This window comes from Tursiops truncatus, chromosome 8, assembly GCF_011762595.2.
Source record: "Tursiops truncatus isolate mTurTru1 chromosome 8, mTurTru1.mat.Y, whole genome shotgun sequence".
NCBI lineage: Eukaryota > Metazoa > Chordata > Mammalia > Artiodactyla > Delphinidae > Tursiops > Tursiops truncatus.
The window spans coordinates 57,986,241-58,005,202 of NC_047041.1; the positions used below are offsets into that span (position 1 = coordinate 57,986,241).

Below are 18,962 nucleotides of genomic sequence, written 5' to 3' on the forward strand. Positions count from 1 at the left end.
TTGAAATAGGAGAGGTAAGCCTTTTAGTCAGTAGGGTTTTCTCTTGATTAAAGCTTGCATATAAGTTGCTTTGGAAATAAATGGAAGAACTCTGTAGGCATAAACAAGACTATCTGGAGCGGGGGGAAATGGTTGAAGTGAACTTGAAAATTATTAAATAACTGGCATTTAACATCAGGTAGATTTGGCCTTTTGCCTCCTAAAAGGAAGATACATTTTACTAAACAAACTTCCAAGTTATACAGTCCTATTGGCAACAGCATTATATAAACTGGACATTTAACATGTTCTCTCTGTTTAAGTCCAACAGGATTTTTGCACATACTTTCTCATTAAACTGTTGTAATAGCAGCATTCAGTGGAGAACTAAGAATATTTCAGGGAGATAACTTCTATACATCTTTTGTATATTAAGGGAAACACTGTGAGTTTTGTGTAAGCACAGTAAATTAACTTATTCCAGTTATTATTAGGACCATAACTCTCCAAGGAAACATCTTTTTAAATGTGTTTTTATGATGCTTTTTTTTTTTTTTTTTTTTTTTGGCTGTACGCGTGCCTCTCACTGCTGTGGCCTCTCCCGTTGCGGAGCGCAGGCTCAGCGGCCATGGCTCACGGGCCTAGCCGCTCCGCGGCATGTGGGATCTTCCCAGACCGGGGCACGAACCCATGTCCCCTGCATCGGCAGGCGGACTCTCAACCACTGTGCCACCAGGGAAGCCCTATGATTCTATTTTAAGCTGAATGGTAGTAACGGTGCTTTTACTGTGAATTGAGTAAACGAAAAACATTGGAGGGTCTTTCTTAAAGAACGAGAATAACTTCATGGAAAACTTCTTTGAGAGTAGTTAACCCCTGAGCACTAAAGAAGAATTCACTATATAAGTGTAAGTGTAAGCTTCAAGGAACAAGTTGGATGCTTAGAAGTAAAAAATTTACCCCACCAACCCTTCTCCCACATTTTCCCTACTATTTTTTCATCACGAATTTTTTTCACCTAAGTTATGCCAAACCCTGGAACTCCCTCTTCGTTTCTCAGTTGCTCAAATTCCTATTTGCTCTTTCAGATCCAGTTCCAATGTACTTAAGTTTATATAGGTTTTCCTGACATCTCTCACTTTAGGAGAGAGTGCCTTCTCCTCTTATACTTCTGCTAAACCTAGTATCATTTGTATTATAATCCAACAACCCTTTCTGCAAATAAATAGCCTACCAGTGTATTCATCCCTGGGGGACATACCATCATCTGTCCATTTGTATAAAGCCAAAATCCAAAGGGTCATCTTTGTTGTCTCCTTCCTTCTTATCTCTTCCATAGCTAGACCATTACCAATCATGTAAGTTTTTCCCTGCCAGATACCTTTATAAATCACTTTGGTTCTCTCTATCTCCAGTGTCTCCACCGCAGTTCAAACCCTCATCATCTCTGCCAGAATACTGCTGCAGTAGTCTTCTTTGGATCTAAAGAGTCTCTTGTAGACAGCATATGGTTGGATCATGATTTTTAATCTATTCTGCCAATCTCTGCCTTTCGATTGGAGACTTTAATCTATTTGCATTTAAAGTAAGAATGTACTGACTTCTTTGTCATGTTGCATTATTGTCGCTTTTGTGTTGAGTTTTCGTAGTGGAATGTTTTAATTTTCTTCTTCCTTTTGCGTATATTCTTTGCGGTTATATTTAACATTCTAAAGTTGTAAGACTCTAATTTGAATTTACACCAGCTTAACTTCAGAAGCATTACAAAAACTCTGCTCCTTTACAGCTTCATCCCTAACCTTTTCATTTATTGATAGGACAGAATTATGTTTTTTTATATTATGTATCCAAAGACATAAACTAAAATTTTTTTATGCATTAGTTTCATATTATATAAAAAACAATATGTGGAGTTACAAAACAAAGTTACAATAACACTAGCTTTTGGACTAACAATTTTTTAAAGAAATGTATAGTCTCTTAAACCAAGTAGAAAACAGAAAGTGGAGTTACAAACCACTGTTACGATAATCCTAGCTTTTATAGTTGCCCATATATTTACCATTAGTGAGATCTTTATTTCTTCATACTGCTTCAAGTTACTGTCTAGTGTCCTTTCATTTCACCTTCGAGATTCCCTTGAGCATTTCTTACAGGGCAGGTCTAGTAGTCAGGAACTCCCTCAGCTTTTGTTTATCTGAGCATATTTTAATATCTCCCTCACTTTTGAAGGACAGTTTTGCTGCATATAGTATTTTCAATTGACAGGTTTTTTTCTTTTAGCACTTTGAATATATGGACCCACTGTTTTCTGCCCTCCTAAATTTCTGTTGAAAACTCTGCTGATAATCTTATTGAAGATACCATGTATGTGGCTATTTGCTTTTCTCTTGCTGCTTTCAAGATTCTCTTTTTGTCTTTAGCTTTTGACAGATTGATTAGAATGTGTCTCAGTGCGGGTCTCTGAGTTCATCCTACTTAGAATTTGTTGCGCTTCTTGGCTGTTTATATTCTTGTCTTTTGTCAAATTGGGGAAGTTTTTGACCATTATTTTTATAATCTCACTGTCCCTTTCTCTGTTCTCCTTCTAGGACTCCCACAGTGCATATATTGGTCCACTTGTTGGTGGCCCAAAGGTTCTTTAGCCTTTGTTCATTTTTCTTCATTGGCGAATAGGGGTTCAACAATGGCCACCTCTGTGTCTGCACCTTTGTGTCTCCACATCCTTGATCAGAAGCAGCAATCAGTGATCAGAGCACAGATCCCTGATACTTGGAGGACGGGCCCTTATTGCCCATGGTGTCTCCTGCAAGCTGCATGCAGGCTGCTACAGGAACAAGTTCATGGCTGCTTGCCACTGGGCTGGGAGGTGGGGGGTAACTGCTGCTGAGCTAAGTACAGAAATTGGTTGAAATTAACTTTGTTTAACATCCAAGCCTTTCTCTGGAAGTTACAGCCTTTAAAAAGACTTCAGAGTTCCAAAATAGTTATGTGAGACTGATTCTGTCATTGAATCTGTTGTCTGTGTTGGGAAACAGAATCCTGGTGCTTGCTACTTTGCCATCTTCCCAGAATCCTCTCCTGCAATAGTCTTCTAAGTGGGACTATAACTCAGAAACAGCCAGATGGAAGAGATGCATAGGACAAGTATGTAGGAAGGGGTGTAGGGCTTCCATGCCTTCTCTGGGTGTGCCACTCTCCCACCACCTCTACGTGTTCACCAGCCTGGAAGCTCTGTACCCCGTACTACTGGGGTTTTTATGGAGGCTTCATCATGTGGGTGTGATCAATTATTAACTCCATGTCTAGCCCCTTTCTCCTCTCTGGAGATTAAGAAACAGGGCTAGAAATTCCAAGAATATGGCTTGGTATTTCTGGTGACCAGCCCTCATCCAGGAGCCCACCGAAAGAGTCACCTCATTAGAACAAAAGACACTGCTATCACCCAGGAAAATAATTGGGACTTAGGAACTCTGTCATGAACTGGGGTCAAAGACTAAATGCTAGAACAAAATTCTCCTAGCACCGCTATTTACAAAAGTTTTATGAGCTCTGTGCCAGGAACAGAGACCAACACATAAATATTTTCTTTTATTTCACAAGGTATATAACTCTTGGATTTGGCTCTTTTCCACTTGGCAAAATGAATTTAAGATTTATCCAGGACTTCCCTGGTGGTTCAGTGGTTAAGACTCTGCACTTCCACTGCAGAGGGTGTGGGTTCAATCCCTGGTTGGGGAACTAAGATCCTGCCTGCCGTGTGGCACGGCCAAAAAAAAAAAAAAAAAAGTTGTGTAAATTAATAGCTTTTATTACTGAATAGTACTCTGTTCTAATGATGTACCATATTTTGTTTAACTGTTCACCTATTGAGGGACACCTTGGCTGCTTCCACTTTCATGAATAAAGCTGCTAGAAACATTTGTGTGCAGGGTTTTGTGGACATCAGTTGGCTAACTACTTAGGAGTGCTGTTGCTGAGTCATATGGGAAGTCTGTGTTAATTTTATAAGAAATTTCCAAATTGTTTTCCAGAGTGGTTGTACCATTTTACATTTCCACCAGCACAGGCGTGTCCTGTGGCTCTGCATTCTCACTAACATTTGATAGTGTAGTATTTTTTTGGAATAGCTCAAAGAGCTATTCTAATAGATATGTAGTGGTATCTCATTGTTGTTTTAATCTGCATTTCCATAATGACAATTGATGTTCAGCGTTTTTCATATGCTTATTTGCCATCCTTACATCTTCTTGATGAAGTGTGTGTTCAGATCTTTTGCTCATTTTAAAAGTTGGGTTGGTTTTCTCTTTACTGTTGAGTTTTAAGAGCTCTGTATATATTCTGGATACAAGTCCTTTATCAGTTATGTGATATGTGTGTATTTTTCCTAGTCTGCAGCTTGTTTTTTTTTTTTTTCATTCTCTTAACAGTGTCTTTCCTAAAGGAAAGAATTTAATTCTAACAAAGTTCAAATTATCATTTTTTCCTTCATGTATCTTGCTTTTGGTGTTGTATGCAGAAACTCTTTGTCAGAGGTCAAAGAGATTTTCCTTTGTGTTCTCCTGCATGTTTCGTACTTATGTACTTTTCATTTAGGTCTATGAACTGTTTTGGGTTAATTTTTGTGTAAGTTATGAGATAAGTGTTAATGTTCATTTTTTGGCATATGGTTATCCAATTGTTCCTGCACCATTTATCGATACCGACTATCCTTTCTCCATCTAATTGCCTTTGTACTTTGTGAAAAATCAATTTACTGTATTTGTATAGATCTATTTTGGGGCTCTCTTCTGTTCCATTGAGCTATGTGTCCATTCTTTTGCCAGTACTACACTGTAACATTATAGTATAGTAATTAGCCTTGAACTCGTAATGTGAGTTCTCTTTGTTCTTGTTTTTCAGAATTATTTTGGCTATTTTAGTACCTTTACCTTTCCATATGCATTTTAAAATCAGTCTTTTGATATCTACAAAAAAGCTTTCTGGAATTTTGATTTGAGTTTCTTAACAATGTGAACTCTTCTAATCCATTAACATGAGGTTTTCTTGGATTTTTTTCATCAGTGTTTTGGAGTTTTCCACATACAGTTCTTACACATATTAATATTTTGTTAGATTTATACCTGAGTATTTCATTTTCCCCCCAGTGCTATCCTAATTTTTTTTTAAAGTTTCAAATTCCAATTGTTCATTGCAGGTGCATAGGAGAACAATTGAGTTTTATATGTTGACCTTGTATCTTGCAACCTTGCTAATAAACTTATTAGTTCCAGGAGGGTTTTTTGGTTTTGTTTTGTTTTGTTTTTGTAGATTCTTTGGGGTTTTCTACATAGACAATCATGTCATCTGTGAATGGAAGTAGTTTTATTTCTTCCTCTCCAATTTGTATACCTTTTACTTCTTTTTCTTGCCTTTTTGTACTAAGTGGGACTACAAATACAATGTTGTAAAGGACTGGTGAGAGAGGGCATCCTTGCCTTATTCCCAGTCTTAGGGGGAAAGCATTCACTTTCCATTAGAAGTATGTTAACTCTAGACTTTTTTTTTTTAATGTAATCATTTATTATTTTTTAATTAATTTATTTATTTGGCTGCATCAGGTCTTAGTTGCAGCACACGGGATCTTTTGTTGTGGCGCGTGGGCCCTTTGTTGCAGCTTGCGGGCTTCTCCTTAGTGGCAGGCAGGCTCCAGAGCACACGGGCTCAGTGGTTGCGGCACATGGGGTCTCTAGTTGTGGCACATCAGCTCCAGAGCACGTGGGAGCTGCCAGCTCCAGTTGCCCCGCAGTGTGTGGGATCTTAGTTCCCCCTCCAGGGATTGAACCTGCATCCCCAGCACTGGAAGGCAGATACTTAACCACTGGACCACCAGGGAAGTCCCAATAACTGTAGGCTTTTGTATATACCCTTTATTAGCTTAAGGAAGTTTGCTTCTGCTACTAGTTTCTTCAGAATTTTTATCATGGATGAGTGTTAAATTTCATCTCTTTTTTATTCTGTTTGGTCCTCAAATCAAATAGGTCATTTAATATGTCATTAGAACTTGTCTTTTCTTATATAGCTAAATTTAAACAAAATTAATCTTTATTTTTGATAAAAGGAAAAATCTAAAAATATCTAAATACATATTTAATATGTAACATGAGATTAATACCTCATTTTATCATGAAATGAATAGAAAAGTAAGTAAAGACAATTTATTATGTAATTTAAAATAATATATTGATTTTTTTTTACCTTAACTTCAATTATATGCTGTACAAGACAATGAAAAATATTTCAAAACTTTGCTTAAGGGGGGATGTGAAGTTCTCTATTACTATTAATTTTAGAATAGTTAAGACATTGTATAATTTATGATCGTTGTATAATTTACATCAGTTTGAGAAGTATCCAACTTATGCAGTGGACTTTAATTTTTAAAAGTCATTTACATAATGTTGGGAATTTCATGACAAAAAGGTATAGTATATTACGTAACATGGCTTCCTATAATTTTGAAGTGCCATCTGATGTCATATCCTTATAAAATTTAAATATTAGTTTCTCTGTATGTTAGCGGTGAAAAATGGATACAGAATAACCTGTGTGAGATCCATGGGGCACACTTCTGCTCAGCTTTCTGTGGTAAATGGGCAAAAGGTTAAGCCATCAGTCCATTTCCCAGTGTCTATTGAACAGTGTCTTTCTTTGTGTTGCTTCACTTGTTAGAGCAATATAGCAAGTGTTATTGAGAGGTGAAACAAAGCAAGTCTTACATCAAACACTGATGGCTTTTTTAAAAGTTGGAATGGGATATTATTGGATGTTGCAAAGAGTATATTGATAGTACATTTTTATAGAAACCACTGCTCCAGAGTAAACTGTATTGGAAATCAAATCAACATTATGTATTAGTGATACTCATGTAAATATAAATATTATATCTAATGCATCAGTTTTAAAGAGTAATGTAATGTAAAGTAATGTTGTGGGCCAGGGAAGTGATTCAAAAAAAAAAAAAAACCATTTAAAAAAAAATTACCAGCCATGGGTTTATCTTCCTTAGCCATTTATTTGTGGTAGATTTTACTTTCTATACAAATAAACCTTTTATTCATAAGATGTAGCTTTAAGCATAATGTAAAAGGTAAACCAATTAAGTATAGAATGCTTTCAGAAGCATGAAGTGTTATTTAGGACCTTTCTATAAGGGCCATGGAGTATTTCTTGAGCATCCATGCAGATTAGATCTTGAACAGCTGCATGGAGCACACAGAAGCCATGATTCCTGTCTCTCTGAACTAACTTGAATAAAGTCTTTCATCTAAAGATCTCACTGTTTGTCTATTTCATGAATCCCTCATCTCATCTCTGAAGCACTCCATTCAGTTTAGTACAGTTCAACATTGTGGTTTAGAGCTCTAGAAATTGCTCTTGTAACTTATAATGCACAAAAATAACATGTTGAAGTAATTTCAAAAAATTTTAAAGAATTATATAAATCTACAGTGATTTTGTGGGCAAAGATTTAGAATGATAACTAGGGATTCTAATTCAAACTTAACTAGATTCTAATTCAAACTTAACTGTGACTTTAAGTAAATTTTGTATGTCCTAAGCGTCCAATTTCTCTGTAGTTATAACAGGGACTAACAGAATTAAGAGAAATAAGTGTATTGAGATGCTCGTTAGTAAGTTCACTTGTTTTATATAAATTTACAGTGCTGTCATTCTGCCCTCTTAGTCCTTCTCATAATCTGAGGCTCCTATCATATCCCATGTTCTATAAAAATTGTTCTGCAACCACTTTAGCAGTTATTAAACTGAAAAAGTCACTATCATATTATTGAGATGTAAATTTGTTAAGAACATATCAGATGATCCTTTCCTCCTCTGGGTACTTGTATCACATATTGCCACTTATTTGGCAACCCATCCGTTGCCTCCCATTTTATGCTGTATGCGTCCTATTCCTGTCTACATATTATGAGTTCTTTGAATTCAGGGATCTTAACTTACTTGAATCTTCATAAAAATTAATATGTACTGCCTTCTAAATATGGAATAAACTTTTTTCATTGCTTCAGAGTATCTTACACATATGTTCCCTTTCAGTAATGGAGATGGTCAAATTTGACTATAATTTACTAAGGAACTTATTTATTTATTGTATAAAAACCATCTGGTCATAATCTTAGAAATCTGATATATGTTTTTTTTTATTTGAGTATATGAAAATTAGGGAACCAGAGAAATTTTGATCTAAACATTTCTAACTCAGAATGGCCAAAAACACAAAAGGAGTTTGAGTATTATACATTAGAAATGGAATAATGTAGGTGGCATTTATTCGTGCAATCAGGGAACATTGTTGGTATCAACTAAATACTAGGCTCTTTGCTATAGCCTGGAGACATAGTGATTAAAAAAGAAAGAAAGAAAGAAAAAGACAAGATCTGTACCTGATGGAGCTTATAGTCAGCAAATAGGCAAAGCATATTTAAACCAGACAGTAACAATGTATAAGGGTTATGAATACAGTAGGCTGATGAGAGAGAGAGCAACTGACTAAAGGTTGAGCTACTTTGTATACAGTGATTAGGAAAGCCCTCTTAGAGAAAGATACAAAGTAAGACCAAAAGGATAAGGAAGTACCTAGATTGTGGTCTCTAAATATGGTTTCTCTCTGAAAGTAATCAGAATTCCTTGGAAAACTAGCTTACTGCAGATCTGGAATAGGGACTGTAAAAGAAAACAAAGAAATTATTAAAGTCTATTGGGGTCATGATATGGGAGCCAACTTGGAGGAGCTCCCACTGACCACAGATGTAGCATTTGGAGCATCAAGAGAATTGTGACTGCAGTAGATTGAAACACATCCATTATTCAAAATATGTGAGTTCATAATGTTACTTTAAAAATTCATTGTTCACTTTTGGACCAAAACTGGACAGTCAAGTATTTATCTTGCCTTTCCTCTGAGAACTGTACCTCAGCATACCCAAACAGTCCAGGAGGGATAGTTCTTTAAAAAAGAATTCAAGCTAATAAATGCAGAAATAAAGATAAACTATTCTTTTTTTTTTTTTTTTTTTTTTTTTTGCGGTACGCAGGCCTCCCACTGCTGCAGCCTCTCCCGCCACGGAGCACAGGCTCCGGACGCTCAGGCTCAGCGGCCATGGCCCACGGGCCCAGCCGCTCCGCGGCATGTGGGATCCTCCCGGACCGGGGCACGAACCCGCGTCCCCTGCATCGGCAGGCGGACTCCCAACCACTGTGCCACCAGGGAAGCCCTAAACTATTCTCTTTTAATGAAATGAAACCAAACACTTAGGCATTTAAACTTTCCACATTTTTCTTTATATACTTTTGAATATTTTGTGTTCGGAAATTTAAAAATCAGTTTAAAGGAGGGGCAGCAAGAACTCAGCTGGTAGGAATGGGAGTGGTGGGAAGAGATTTCATACAAATAAAGAACGGTGTGAACAAGGTACAGAAGTGAAAAAAAAATTCTGTACGTATTCAGGGAAGACTAAGTAATTGTATTCCCCAAAGTGCAAGGTATGTAAGTGGAAGTATTGTGGATATGCAGTTATATGTGAGTTTTCAGAATACATAGGACCTGAAAATAGTGAAACCAAACTATTGCCAAATTCAAAAGGAACTCGAGATTCAAAGGAGCTTCTCTGTAGTTCCTGCTACCCTTTGGGCTCATTGAAATAATGGTAAACAGAAACATTCAACAATGGATTTAATTAAGCCAAATTGATTTGGCAGCAGACCTTAGTAGAAAGGTACCATGTATAGAATGCACCACTGATTTTACTTGAGCAGCTTCTGCTTAAAGTAGGCAGTCAGTTAATGTGATTGTTCTTCATCTCAGCATTTTATTTGTTCTTTTTAAAGTTGCATATATAGAGATGAATATCCCAAAGTTAATGATTTCTGATACATTACATTGGACCCTGTTACAGTGTTAGGGAACCACATATGTTTCCTTCTAAAAGTAGTATGCTCTATATTCAGAGTGAGTAGTTTAACCTTGCCAATAAAATCCTGTACCTATTATGGATACTCTTGTTTTGTCCAGGTTCATGTTTGTATGGATGACAATAAGTGAGTATTTCTTTGTGAAACTAATTTTTTCATTTTAAGTGATTTGTGCCATGGTATTATTTAAAAAGAAAAAAACTCTTAAAGTCTGTCTTGAAAATTACTAGTATGGAATAGAAACAAGGTTTGTCCATTAATTTTACAAGCCAATGTTTACCTGTCTGCTCCAAATTGAATGTGTTGTAGTCTTTCCTGGTATATGAGTTTGACTGCTGGGATTCAGAAATGCAGTATATGCCGCAGCAGAGGAGTGATGGAAAATTGAGACGTCAAGCTGAGTAATCAGAGCTCTGTGGAGGTGGACAGCTGTGTTCCCTGTGATATACCGGGGTAGTTCGTTTTTATGGCTGGTCACATAGTTTGGTGACGTGGAAAGCATTTCAATTAAGTTTCAATTTTCTCATCTTTATATTCACCTTTTTCCTAAAAATGAGGACGAGAGAAGACTTTGAAAATAATGAAACAAGTTATGGTGTTCTACCATTTATCATTGGTTCTTTACTTCTGAATTAAATTTATATATGGAAAGATGGGATTTGCTAAGTAATGTATTTTAAGGAAAAGAGCTTCCTTTATAGCACAATACTTATTTTATAATTTATATTACATTTTATTATATTAAATATGTATTTTTTAACAGGGTATCCAGAAGTTGGCTAGTCAATATCTGAAGAGAGATTGGCCTGGAATAAAAGCTGATGATCGGAATGATTACAGGTAACTTAATAAGTAGCTCTTGCCCATTTTCTTTAAAACTGGTTTCACACAGAGCCATGTCACATATATACAACATAGACTCCAGTTTTTTAAAAAATTGCTTCTTTCCTCTGCTGTGTTTTTAGATATAATATCAAAATTATCAGACAATGTTAATGTTCTACAACATATATATTGTATATGGAATAGATCATTTTCATATGTCTTAAGCCAAGATGCCATTTTGTTTAACTGATACCCACATAAGGAATTTAAAGCAGATAGATGACAATGGAACACAAATTGTTTCCTCAGTGTCCTATAAATGAAACACATTATCACAACAATAATGAAACAAGATTGTAATTTCTATCATGATTATTGATTCTTTACTTCTGAAACAAATCCTACATTTGGAAAGATAGGATTCTGTGAGCCTAGGGGAAAAGAGTTTCTAAATTATATATATTTTATATATATGTATATATACATAGTATACAGACACACCCACAAGGTATCTAGAAATTGATTAGTCAATATCCCACATACAAATTTTAAAGAAGGTAGACAACAATGGAATATAAATTGTGTCTTCATACAGATGTCTTTAAAATATTTATAATTTTGTTTAGAATTTGGTGTCTTTTTTGCAGTTAATTTGGAAGTATTTATTAGCTTTTGTGCTCAAGACTGTCCTTAGTGTTGAGGGAACCAGAAGTCAAAGACAGGATTTCAGAGCTTGCAGTCTGGTTGAAGTTAAGACTAATTATTACTCATGAAACAATAGCAGAGAATCCAGGGTAATTAAGAACTCAGTATTGAAGTGTGTGGTTTGGAATCTGAATATGAAATCAAGTTGCTGGATCATCAGGTAATTTCTTAATGGAGATGGAAAACTGCAGGATACACAAGAAACCTTAATAGTTCTTCACAGTTGCAAGACTGATAACTTGGAAGGTGGCATGATAGCTATAAATAATACATCTGTAGTTGCAATATGGAATAATAAAGCAAATCAGGAAATAAATATAGGAATTTTCTTGTGGACTTTTCAGTATCTACAAAATTCAGCTAAGGGGGGAAAAGAGAGGAGATGAAACCCTAGGCGAAAGAGACAAGCAGAGCAAAGCCTTGAGGTGAAAGTGAGAATGATATGTTCAGTATTGCTGGCATGAGGAAAGCCTGACCAAGGAAGAGACTGGTTGCTAGAGAGTAAAGAAGGACTCCAACTTACAGATAGGTTCTATTCCAAGTTTGTTTGAAATTCAGGATGCAGGTTACCAAAGAAATAAGGATAAGGTTCTGCTCCCAGGCTAGCTTATGCAACCTAATTTTTAAAAGTATGTTAAGCCAACTTTTACTAAATATTTACTGTATACCAGATACTATGCTAGGAACTTTATCTCCCATGATTATCAAAACGTGATAATCAAACCTGTGAGGTACATATGATTATCCCCTTTTTATATATGAGGAAACTAAGTCTTGGGTTGTATGCTTTACTCAAGGTCACACAGCTATGTAAACACTCAGTCATTTATTCATTCATTCTTTCTTTTTTCATTCTTTTTTTATTAATTAATTTATTTATTTTTGGCTGCGTTGGGTCTTTGTTGCTGCGCATAGGCTTTCTCTAATTGCGGTGAGTGGGGGCTACTCTTCGTTGTGGTATGTGGTCTTCTCACTGCGGTGGCTTCTCTTGTTGTGGAGCATGGGCTCTAGGCGCATGGGCTTCAGTAGTTGTGGCATGCGGGCTCAGTAGTTGTGGCTCGTGGTCTCTAGAGCGCAGGCTCAGTAGTTGTGGCACACAGGCTTAGTTGCTCCGCAGCATGTGGGGTCTTCCCAGGGTCGAACCCCTGTCCCCTGCATTGGCAGGTGGATTCTTAACTACTGCACCATTAGGGGAGTCCCTCATTCATTCTTTATTTATGAGATAGATGTGAAATATCTACTTACATGCTAGTTGTTAAAGTAGACTTCAGGATTAAAGAGAGTAGAAGGTATGGTGCCTGTTGTTAAGGAGCTTAAAGGAGATAGCCACTATAAACAGTTGCGATATTGGGTAGTAGTAGAGGTGCATTGGGACTGTAGAGGAAAACCTAGGCTTCTAGAGCTGAGTCTTAAAGGATGTGCAGGAGTTTGTCAGCATTGGGCAGAAGGAATTCTAAGCAGAAGTAACACCTTAAATGCAGGGAGACATGAGAAAATATGAATGTTAGGTAGCAATGAAGTGTGTATGGGTTGGAGGGTAAGAGGAGTGGTGGACCTGGAGGATACCTAGATAGGCATCATGAAGGACTTTGCATATCACAGAGTTTCTTTTTTACTCAGAAGATAACAGAAGCATCAAAGAATTTCCATAAGAGGAATGACAAGTGCAACATACTTTAGTAACTGTATGAAGGTGGACTAAAGGGGTATGAAGGTGGACTAAAGGGATATGAGGAAGAATTCAGAAAGAATAGAATTGCAGGAATTTAATCCCTCATCATTTCTTACTTGAACCATGAAAATTATAGTAGAAATTAGGCTGTTGGGATTCAGATTCAGGGGCAGATTTCAGAGATATTTAGAAAACTGAAGCTAGAGGACTTGCTATTGATTTGGCAGTTTTGTTTTTGTGTTTGTCAAATTTGTTCTGAGACAGACTACAAACAGTTTTCTGTAACTGTCAAACTATAAAGTAGTTTTCTCAGTATCTAAAATAGTTCTTGGAAGATAGAAAGCATTTGATAAATATTTACTAACTGAAGGACGAAGTAGAGGGAGGGAGAGGAAGGGTTGTAGAATGACTCCCAGGTTTTTTAACTTAGGCAACTGAGAGGATGGTGGTGCCATAGTGAAAAAAGACAGTAGATCAGGATTGAGGGTGAGAATGGCAGTTGCCATTTTTTGTTTGTTTGTTTGTTTATTAGGAGTTTATTTCAGCTCCAGTCAATTAAAATTTCCCTTTAACTTTTTTGTGTTTATATTTGTATTGTTAATTTAAAAATTCTTACCCAAATAATGCATGCTTGTTGAATGTGTAACAGAGTATAAAGTGTACCTCATCCTCTTTGCCAAGCATCTTCCATTCACATTTCTACTAGAGTAATTGCTGTTAGAAGTATGTGGTCTTTTCTTCCATATTTTTCCTGTGCAGTGCATACATGAACATAAACAGTTGTGCTGCTTTTAACAGAACTAGAATTATTATATACATATGCTTTTGTAATTCCCTCCACACATACACCTTCCATACACACACCTAAGGAGTCTATTTTACTTTATTTTTTATTTATTTATTTTAATTTAAATATGGTTGATTTACAGTGTTATGTTACTTTCAGGTGTACAGCAAAGTGATTCTTCAGTTACACATACATATATTTTTTTCTGATTCTTTTCCATTATAGGTTATTACTAGATATTGAATGTAGTTCCCTGTGCTATACAGTAAATCCTTATTGTTTATCTATTTTATATATAGTGGTATGTATCTGTTAATCCCCTACTCTTAATTTATCCCTCCCCCTCCTCTTTCCCCTTCGGTACCCAGAAGTCTGTTTTCTCTGTCTGTGAGTCTGTTTCTGTTTTGTAAATAAGTTCATTTGTATTATTTTTTTGGATTCCACATATAAGTGATATCATGTAGTATTTGTCTTTCTCTGTCTGGCCTACTTCACTCTGTATGATAATCCCTAGGTCCATCCATGTTGCTGCAAATGGCAATATTTCATCCTTTTTAATGGCTGAGTAACATTCCATTGTGTGTGTGTGTGTGTGTGTGTGTGTGTGTGTGTGTGTGTGTGTGTGTATCAATCACATCTTCTTTATCCACTTATCTGTTAATAGACACTTAGGTTGCTTCCATGTCTTGGCTATTATAAATAGTACCACTGCAAACAGTGGAGTGCATGTATCTTTTTGAATTAGAGTTTTCATCTTTTCCGGATATATGCCCAGGAGTGGGATTGCTGGATCATATAGTAACTCTATTTTTAGTTTTTTAAGGAACCTCCATACTGTTTTCCATAGTGACTGCCCAGTTTACATTCCTACCAACAGTGTATAAGGGTTCCCTTTTGTAAGGAGTCTATTTTAGATGTCCCTTCAAATTGGTTTGTTCAGGTCCCCTCTTCTTTTTAATGGCTATGTTAGTGCCATAGTGTGGGTAAATTATAGTTTGTTATCCATTTCTCTGTTGGTAGTTAGTTTATTACTATTGCAAATAATGCTGCAGTGGATAACTCACGTATGCACATAGTTATATCTTTGTGCATTGTGAAAGTATATCTATAGGGTTAATTCTTAGAGGGGAACATGCTGGGTCAAAGGGTTTATACATTTAAAATGTGAAACTATAAATTAACCTTCATAAACTCTGTCTTAGTATATTTTACATGTCTTCAAATTTGATTTGAAACTATCCATTTCTTTTTATTTTTTACCAACAGGGCACATGGTCAATCTTTGAAAATTTTTGCCAGTCTGATGATACATGCACCATTTAATGCCATTAAACCCACCCCCGTTTGCCTGGAAACTAGACTTCTGTAATAATACTTTCTCTAAGACCTTTTTTTTATTATTTTTTTTTTAATCTTTGAGGACAGGTTTTTCGTCCTGTCTTAGTCTGTTCAGGCTGCTATAACAAAATACCACAGACTGGGTGGTTTATAAGTAAGAGAAATTTATTTCTCACAGTTCTTGAGACTGAAGTCCAAGACAAAGATGCCGGCATGGTCAGGTTCTGGTGAAGTCCCTCTTCTGAGTTGCAGACTTTTCAACTTTTAGCTGTGCCCTTACTTGGTAGAAGGGGTTTGGGAGCTCTGTGGGGTCTCTTTTATAACGGCACTATTCTGCCTTCACCTCTGCAAAGCCTCACCTCCTAATACCGTAGTCACCTTTGGGGATTAGGATTTCCACATATGAATTTCAGGGGACCACAAGCATTCAGACCATAGCAAGTCCTTTCTATGTAAATATTTCTTGGAGTTCCCTCAGCTCTCTTGTGACTGTTTTATGTAATCTTATCTATATTTCTATCTTTAAATATTGCCTATAAACTAGTAATGATCTGTGTTTTTATTAACTCTTCAGCTTGGGAACCAACAAGTCAGCTGCCTCCAACTGTGACTTCTTTTCAGACCTCATCTTCTGTTAGGAATGTTAAGTAGCTGCTTCTCTGTCTGTGATCTCTCCCCTTCACAATTTCATTGCCACAGTACCACCAACCTGTACGTCTGTATGTCTCACCCTACTCTCACCCTATTTGAAAATCTTCTATTGTTTCTCCTTGCTAATAGTATGAAATTAAAAAAAAATTTTTTTTATGATATCAAAAGCCAGGAAGAATCCTGACCCCAGATTACCTTTCTTTGCTCCTTTCTGGCCATTTCTCCTTTTTTCATGCTTGGTTCCCCAACCCTTGGGCACCTTAAGCTACAGTTGTACTGCAGTTCTTATCACACCTCAACTGGACTGAGTATCAGTCATTCTCCCTGCCTTTACTTCTGTTACCTAGGCTGAGGATAGTCTCCCTTCCTACTACCAAAAACAGCAATACATGAACACTTATTTATTAAACACCATACTTTCTCCTGTTATCAGTCACTATGTAACTTAATCTTAGATTATGAATTTAACTTGTCACATTTTCTAGAGTCTTCTTGATGTGTGGTGCTGTATTCCAGGCCAAGGGTAGATCTGTGATTTTTGTTTGTTAAACTTTTGTTTTTACTTAAAAAAAAATTATAGATTCATGTGCAGTTTTAAGAAATAATACAAAGAGTGTTCTTATACTCTTCACCCACTTCCTCCAGTAGTAATAACTTGCATAACTATAATACAACATCACAACCAGGAAATTGATATTGATACGATCCACCAATCTAATTTAGAATTCACCAGTTTTACATGTACTTATTTGTGTGTATGTAGGTGTATGCATATTAAGTTCTGTGGTGTTGTATCACATATGTAGATTCGTGTGGCCACCACTACAGTCAAAATAAATTTGTTGGTTTATTTCTTAATAAAAATTTTCCCTGATAAGGTTTTCTCTGTTTTCCAGTGTAATAGTCATATGAGAAATAGTTCACAGCGAGATTTTAGGTGGTATATGGATCAATATTTTTGAATTTTACTAATTAAAACTTAATTATTATGGCAAGTTTTATTTTTCAATTAGAGTGGAATATGAAGTAGTAAGATACATATATTTTAGTTTAAAAGGTGAGTCATTTTAACAAAAAATAATAATGGTATAGGAGATATGAGGCACAAATTGTGTAAGACATACACAAAGAACTTAGTATACACCTTTTTTAAAGTGAAGAGATTCTTTTTAAAAATTCTTTAATAGTAATGCTGGACCTAGAACAATCTTGTGTCAGCAGAAGAGCAGAGGTTTGGGAGCCAGACAGATCTGGGTTTGAATCTAATCTCCATCATTCCCTCCTCTCCTTCCTCCTGTAAATATATATTGAATGAGTGCCTGCTGTGCCAGACCCTGTTCTAGCTGCTGAGGATACAAGAGTGAATAAAACAAAGCTGCTGCTGTGTGGAGTCTTCATTCTAGTGAAAGAAGACAAGACAATAAGCATATGAGTAATTAAACATTGTCACTTGGTGACAAGGACAGTAAGCATAGTTAAAAGAAAACAGAGTACCAAGAAGTGGTTGGCACTGCAGTGGATATACTGTGTAGAGCCTAGACTTTAGGGAGACAAGAGCAAAATCAGAGAGAGGTCATTTAGACTATTATAGTAATCCAGGCACGAGATAATGGTGGCTGAAACCAGGGTAGTAGCGGTGGAAGAGATAGACAGTAATCAGATTCCATTATATTTTTAAAGTCTAGTGAACAGTATTTCTTGGTGAATCTGATGTGGAATATGAGAAAAAAAGGAGGAATCAATGATGATTCTAGGGGTTTGGGCTTGAACAACTAGAGGTTTGAGTAGCTGTCAGTGAGATGGAATAGATTAACAGAACAGATTTTAGGGAAATCAAGAATTTGTTTTTGGACATGTTAGTTTTAAGATACCTACTAAGTATCCAAGTTGGATATGTTAAATAGGCAACTGAGGGGTTAGGGAAGATGTCTGAATTAAAAATTCAGGAATAGTCAGCATAGTGACAGTATTTAAAGCCTTGAGACTGCATGAGCTTATCTAAAGAGTGAGTGTGAAGAGGAGAAGCTGACTGTGGGGACACTCTTAGCATTTACAGGGCAATGAGATGAAGAGGAACTAGCAAAGGAGCCTAAATTGTGGCTAGTGAGATAAGGCTAGACCAAGAGAGAGAGCTATAAGAAGCTATAAGAGAGCTAGAAGCCAAGTAAAGATAGAATTTCAAGAAGGATAAACTAGGTCAGTACTGCTGATAGACTGAATAATAGGCCCAAAGCTTGAATTGACTATTGGGATTAGCCACAGGGAGATCTTTGATGACCTTGACAAGTAATTTCAGAATGGTGGATGCTAAAACCTTATTTGAATTGAATCAAGAGTGACCAGGAGGAGAAGTGGAAACAGTAATTTCAGACATTTCTTTTGAGGAGTTTTGCTGTTATAGGGAGCAGACATTGGGGTGGTAGCTGGAGAGAAATGGAAGGTTGATGGAGGGCTTTTTTTTTTTTTTTAAGATGCAAGACATTATATGAGTATGATCCAGTAGAGAGGGAAAAGTTGATATTGTAGGAGAAAGCACAATTACTGGATTGCTGTTGAGTTAGAGGTTATATATACAGATGTGAAGAGTTGGCCTTCAGAGCACAGGTAATTTATTGGAGTAAAAAGAGGGATGACACAGTGTATGGGTGCAAAAGCAGGGAGATAGGTAGATGTGGAGGGAGCATGTGGACATTATCTTCATACTTCATTATCAACTGAAAGTGTGGTCATATTAGAGGTTTGAGATGAGAGGAAAAGGTGGGAAATAATTATCTAGAAGAGTGAGCAAATAAGTGGATTAGGGGAATATAGTAGGATTGCTGGAGGGCACTAAGGGATTATTTGACATCAGTTGAAAGTGAGACTAGGCAGCATGATTATTGTTTACTCCAGCAACGTTCTATTGCACAGACATTGGTATGGTGTAAACAGAATTTTGGATTTAACCAAGTTTGGAATTTGTAGATTATAATGACCGAAAGAGGACTTCCCTGGTGGCGCGGTGGATGGGAATCTGCCTGCGAAGGCAGGGGA

The 18,962-nt window shown here is 36.5% G+C and overlaps 1 protein-coding gene across 5 annotated transcripts in view; it reads left to right on the forward strand.

Annotated features, from left to right (window-relative positions):
- The window catches only part of FCHSD2 (FCH and double SH3 domains 2), a 289,016-nt gene that overhangs the window by 106,339 nt on the left and 163,715 nt on the right, over window positions 1-18,962 (forward strand). For 4 of the 5 annotated variants that reach the window (XM_073808516.1, XM_073808514.1, XM_019946580.3 and 1 more), the window contains one exon: window positions 10,715-10,791. The exons of the other annotated variant lie outside the window; for it this stretch is intronic. In XM_073808516.1, coding sequence (XP_073664617.1) covers window positions 10,715-10,791 — 77 coding nt within the window. The remainder of the gene's footprint in view (window positions 1-10,714; window positions 10,792-18,962) is intronic. 5 annotated transcript variants of the gene reach the window in all.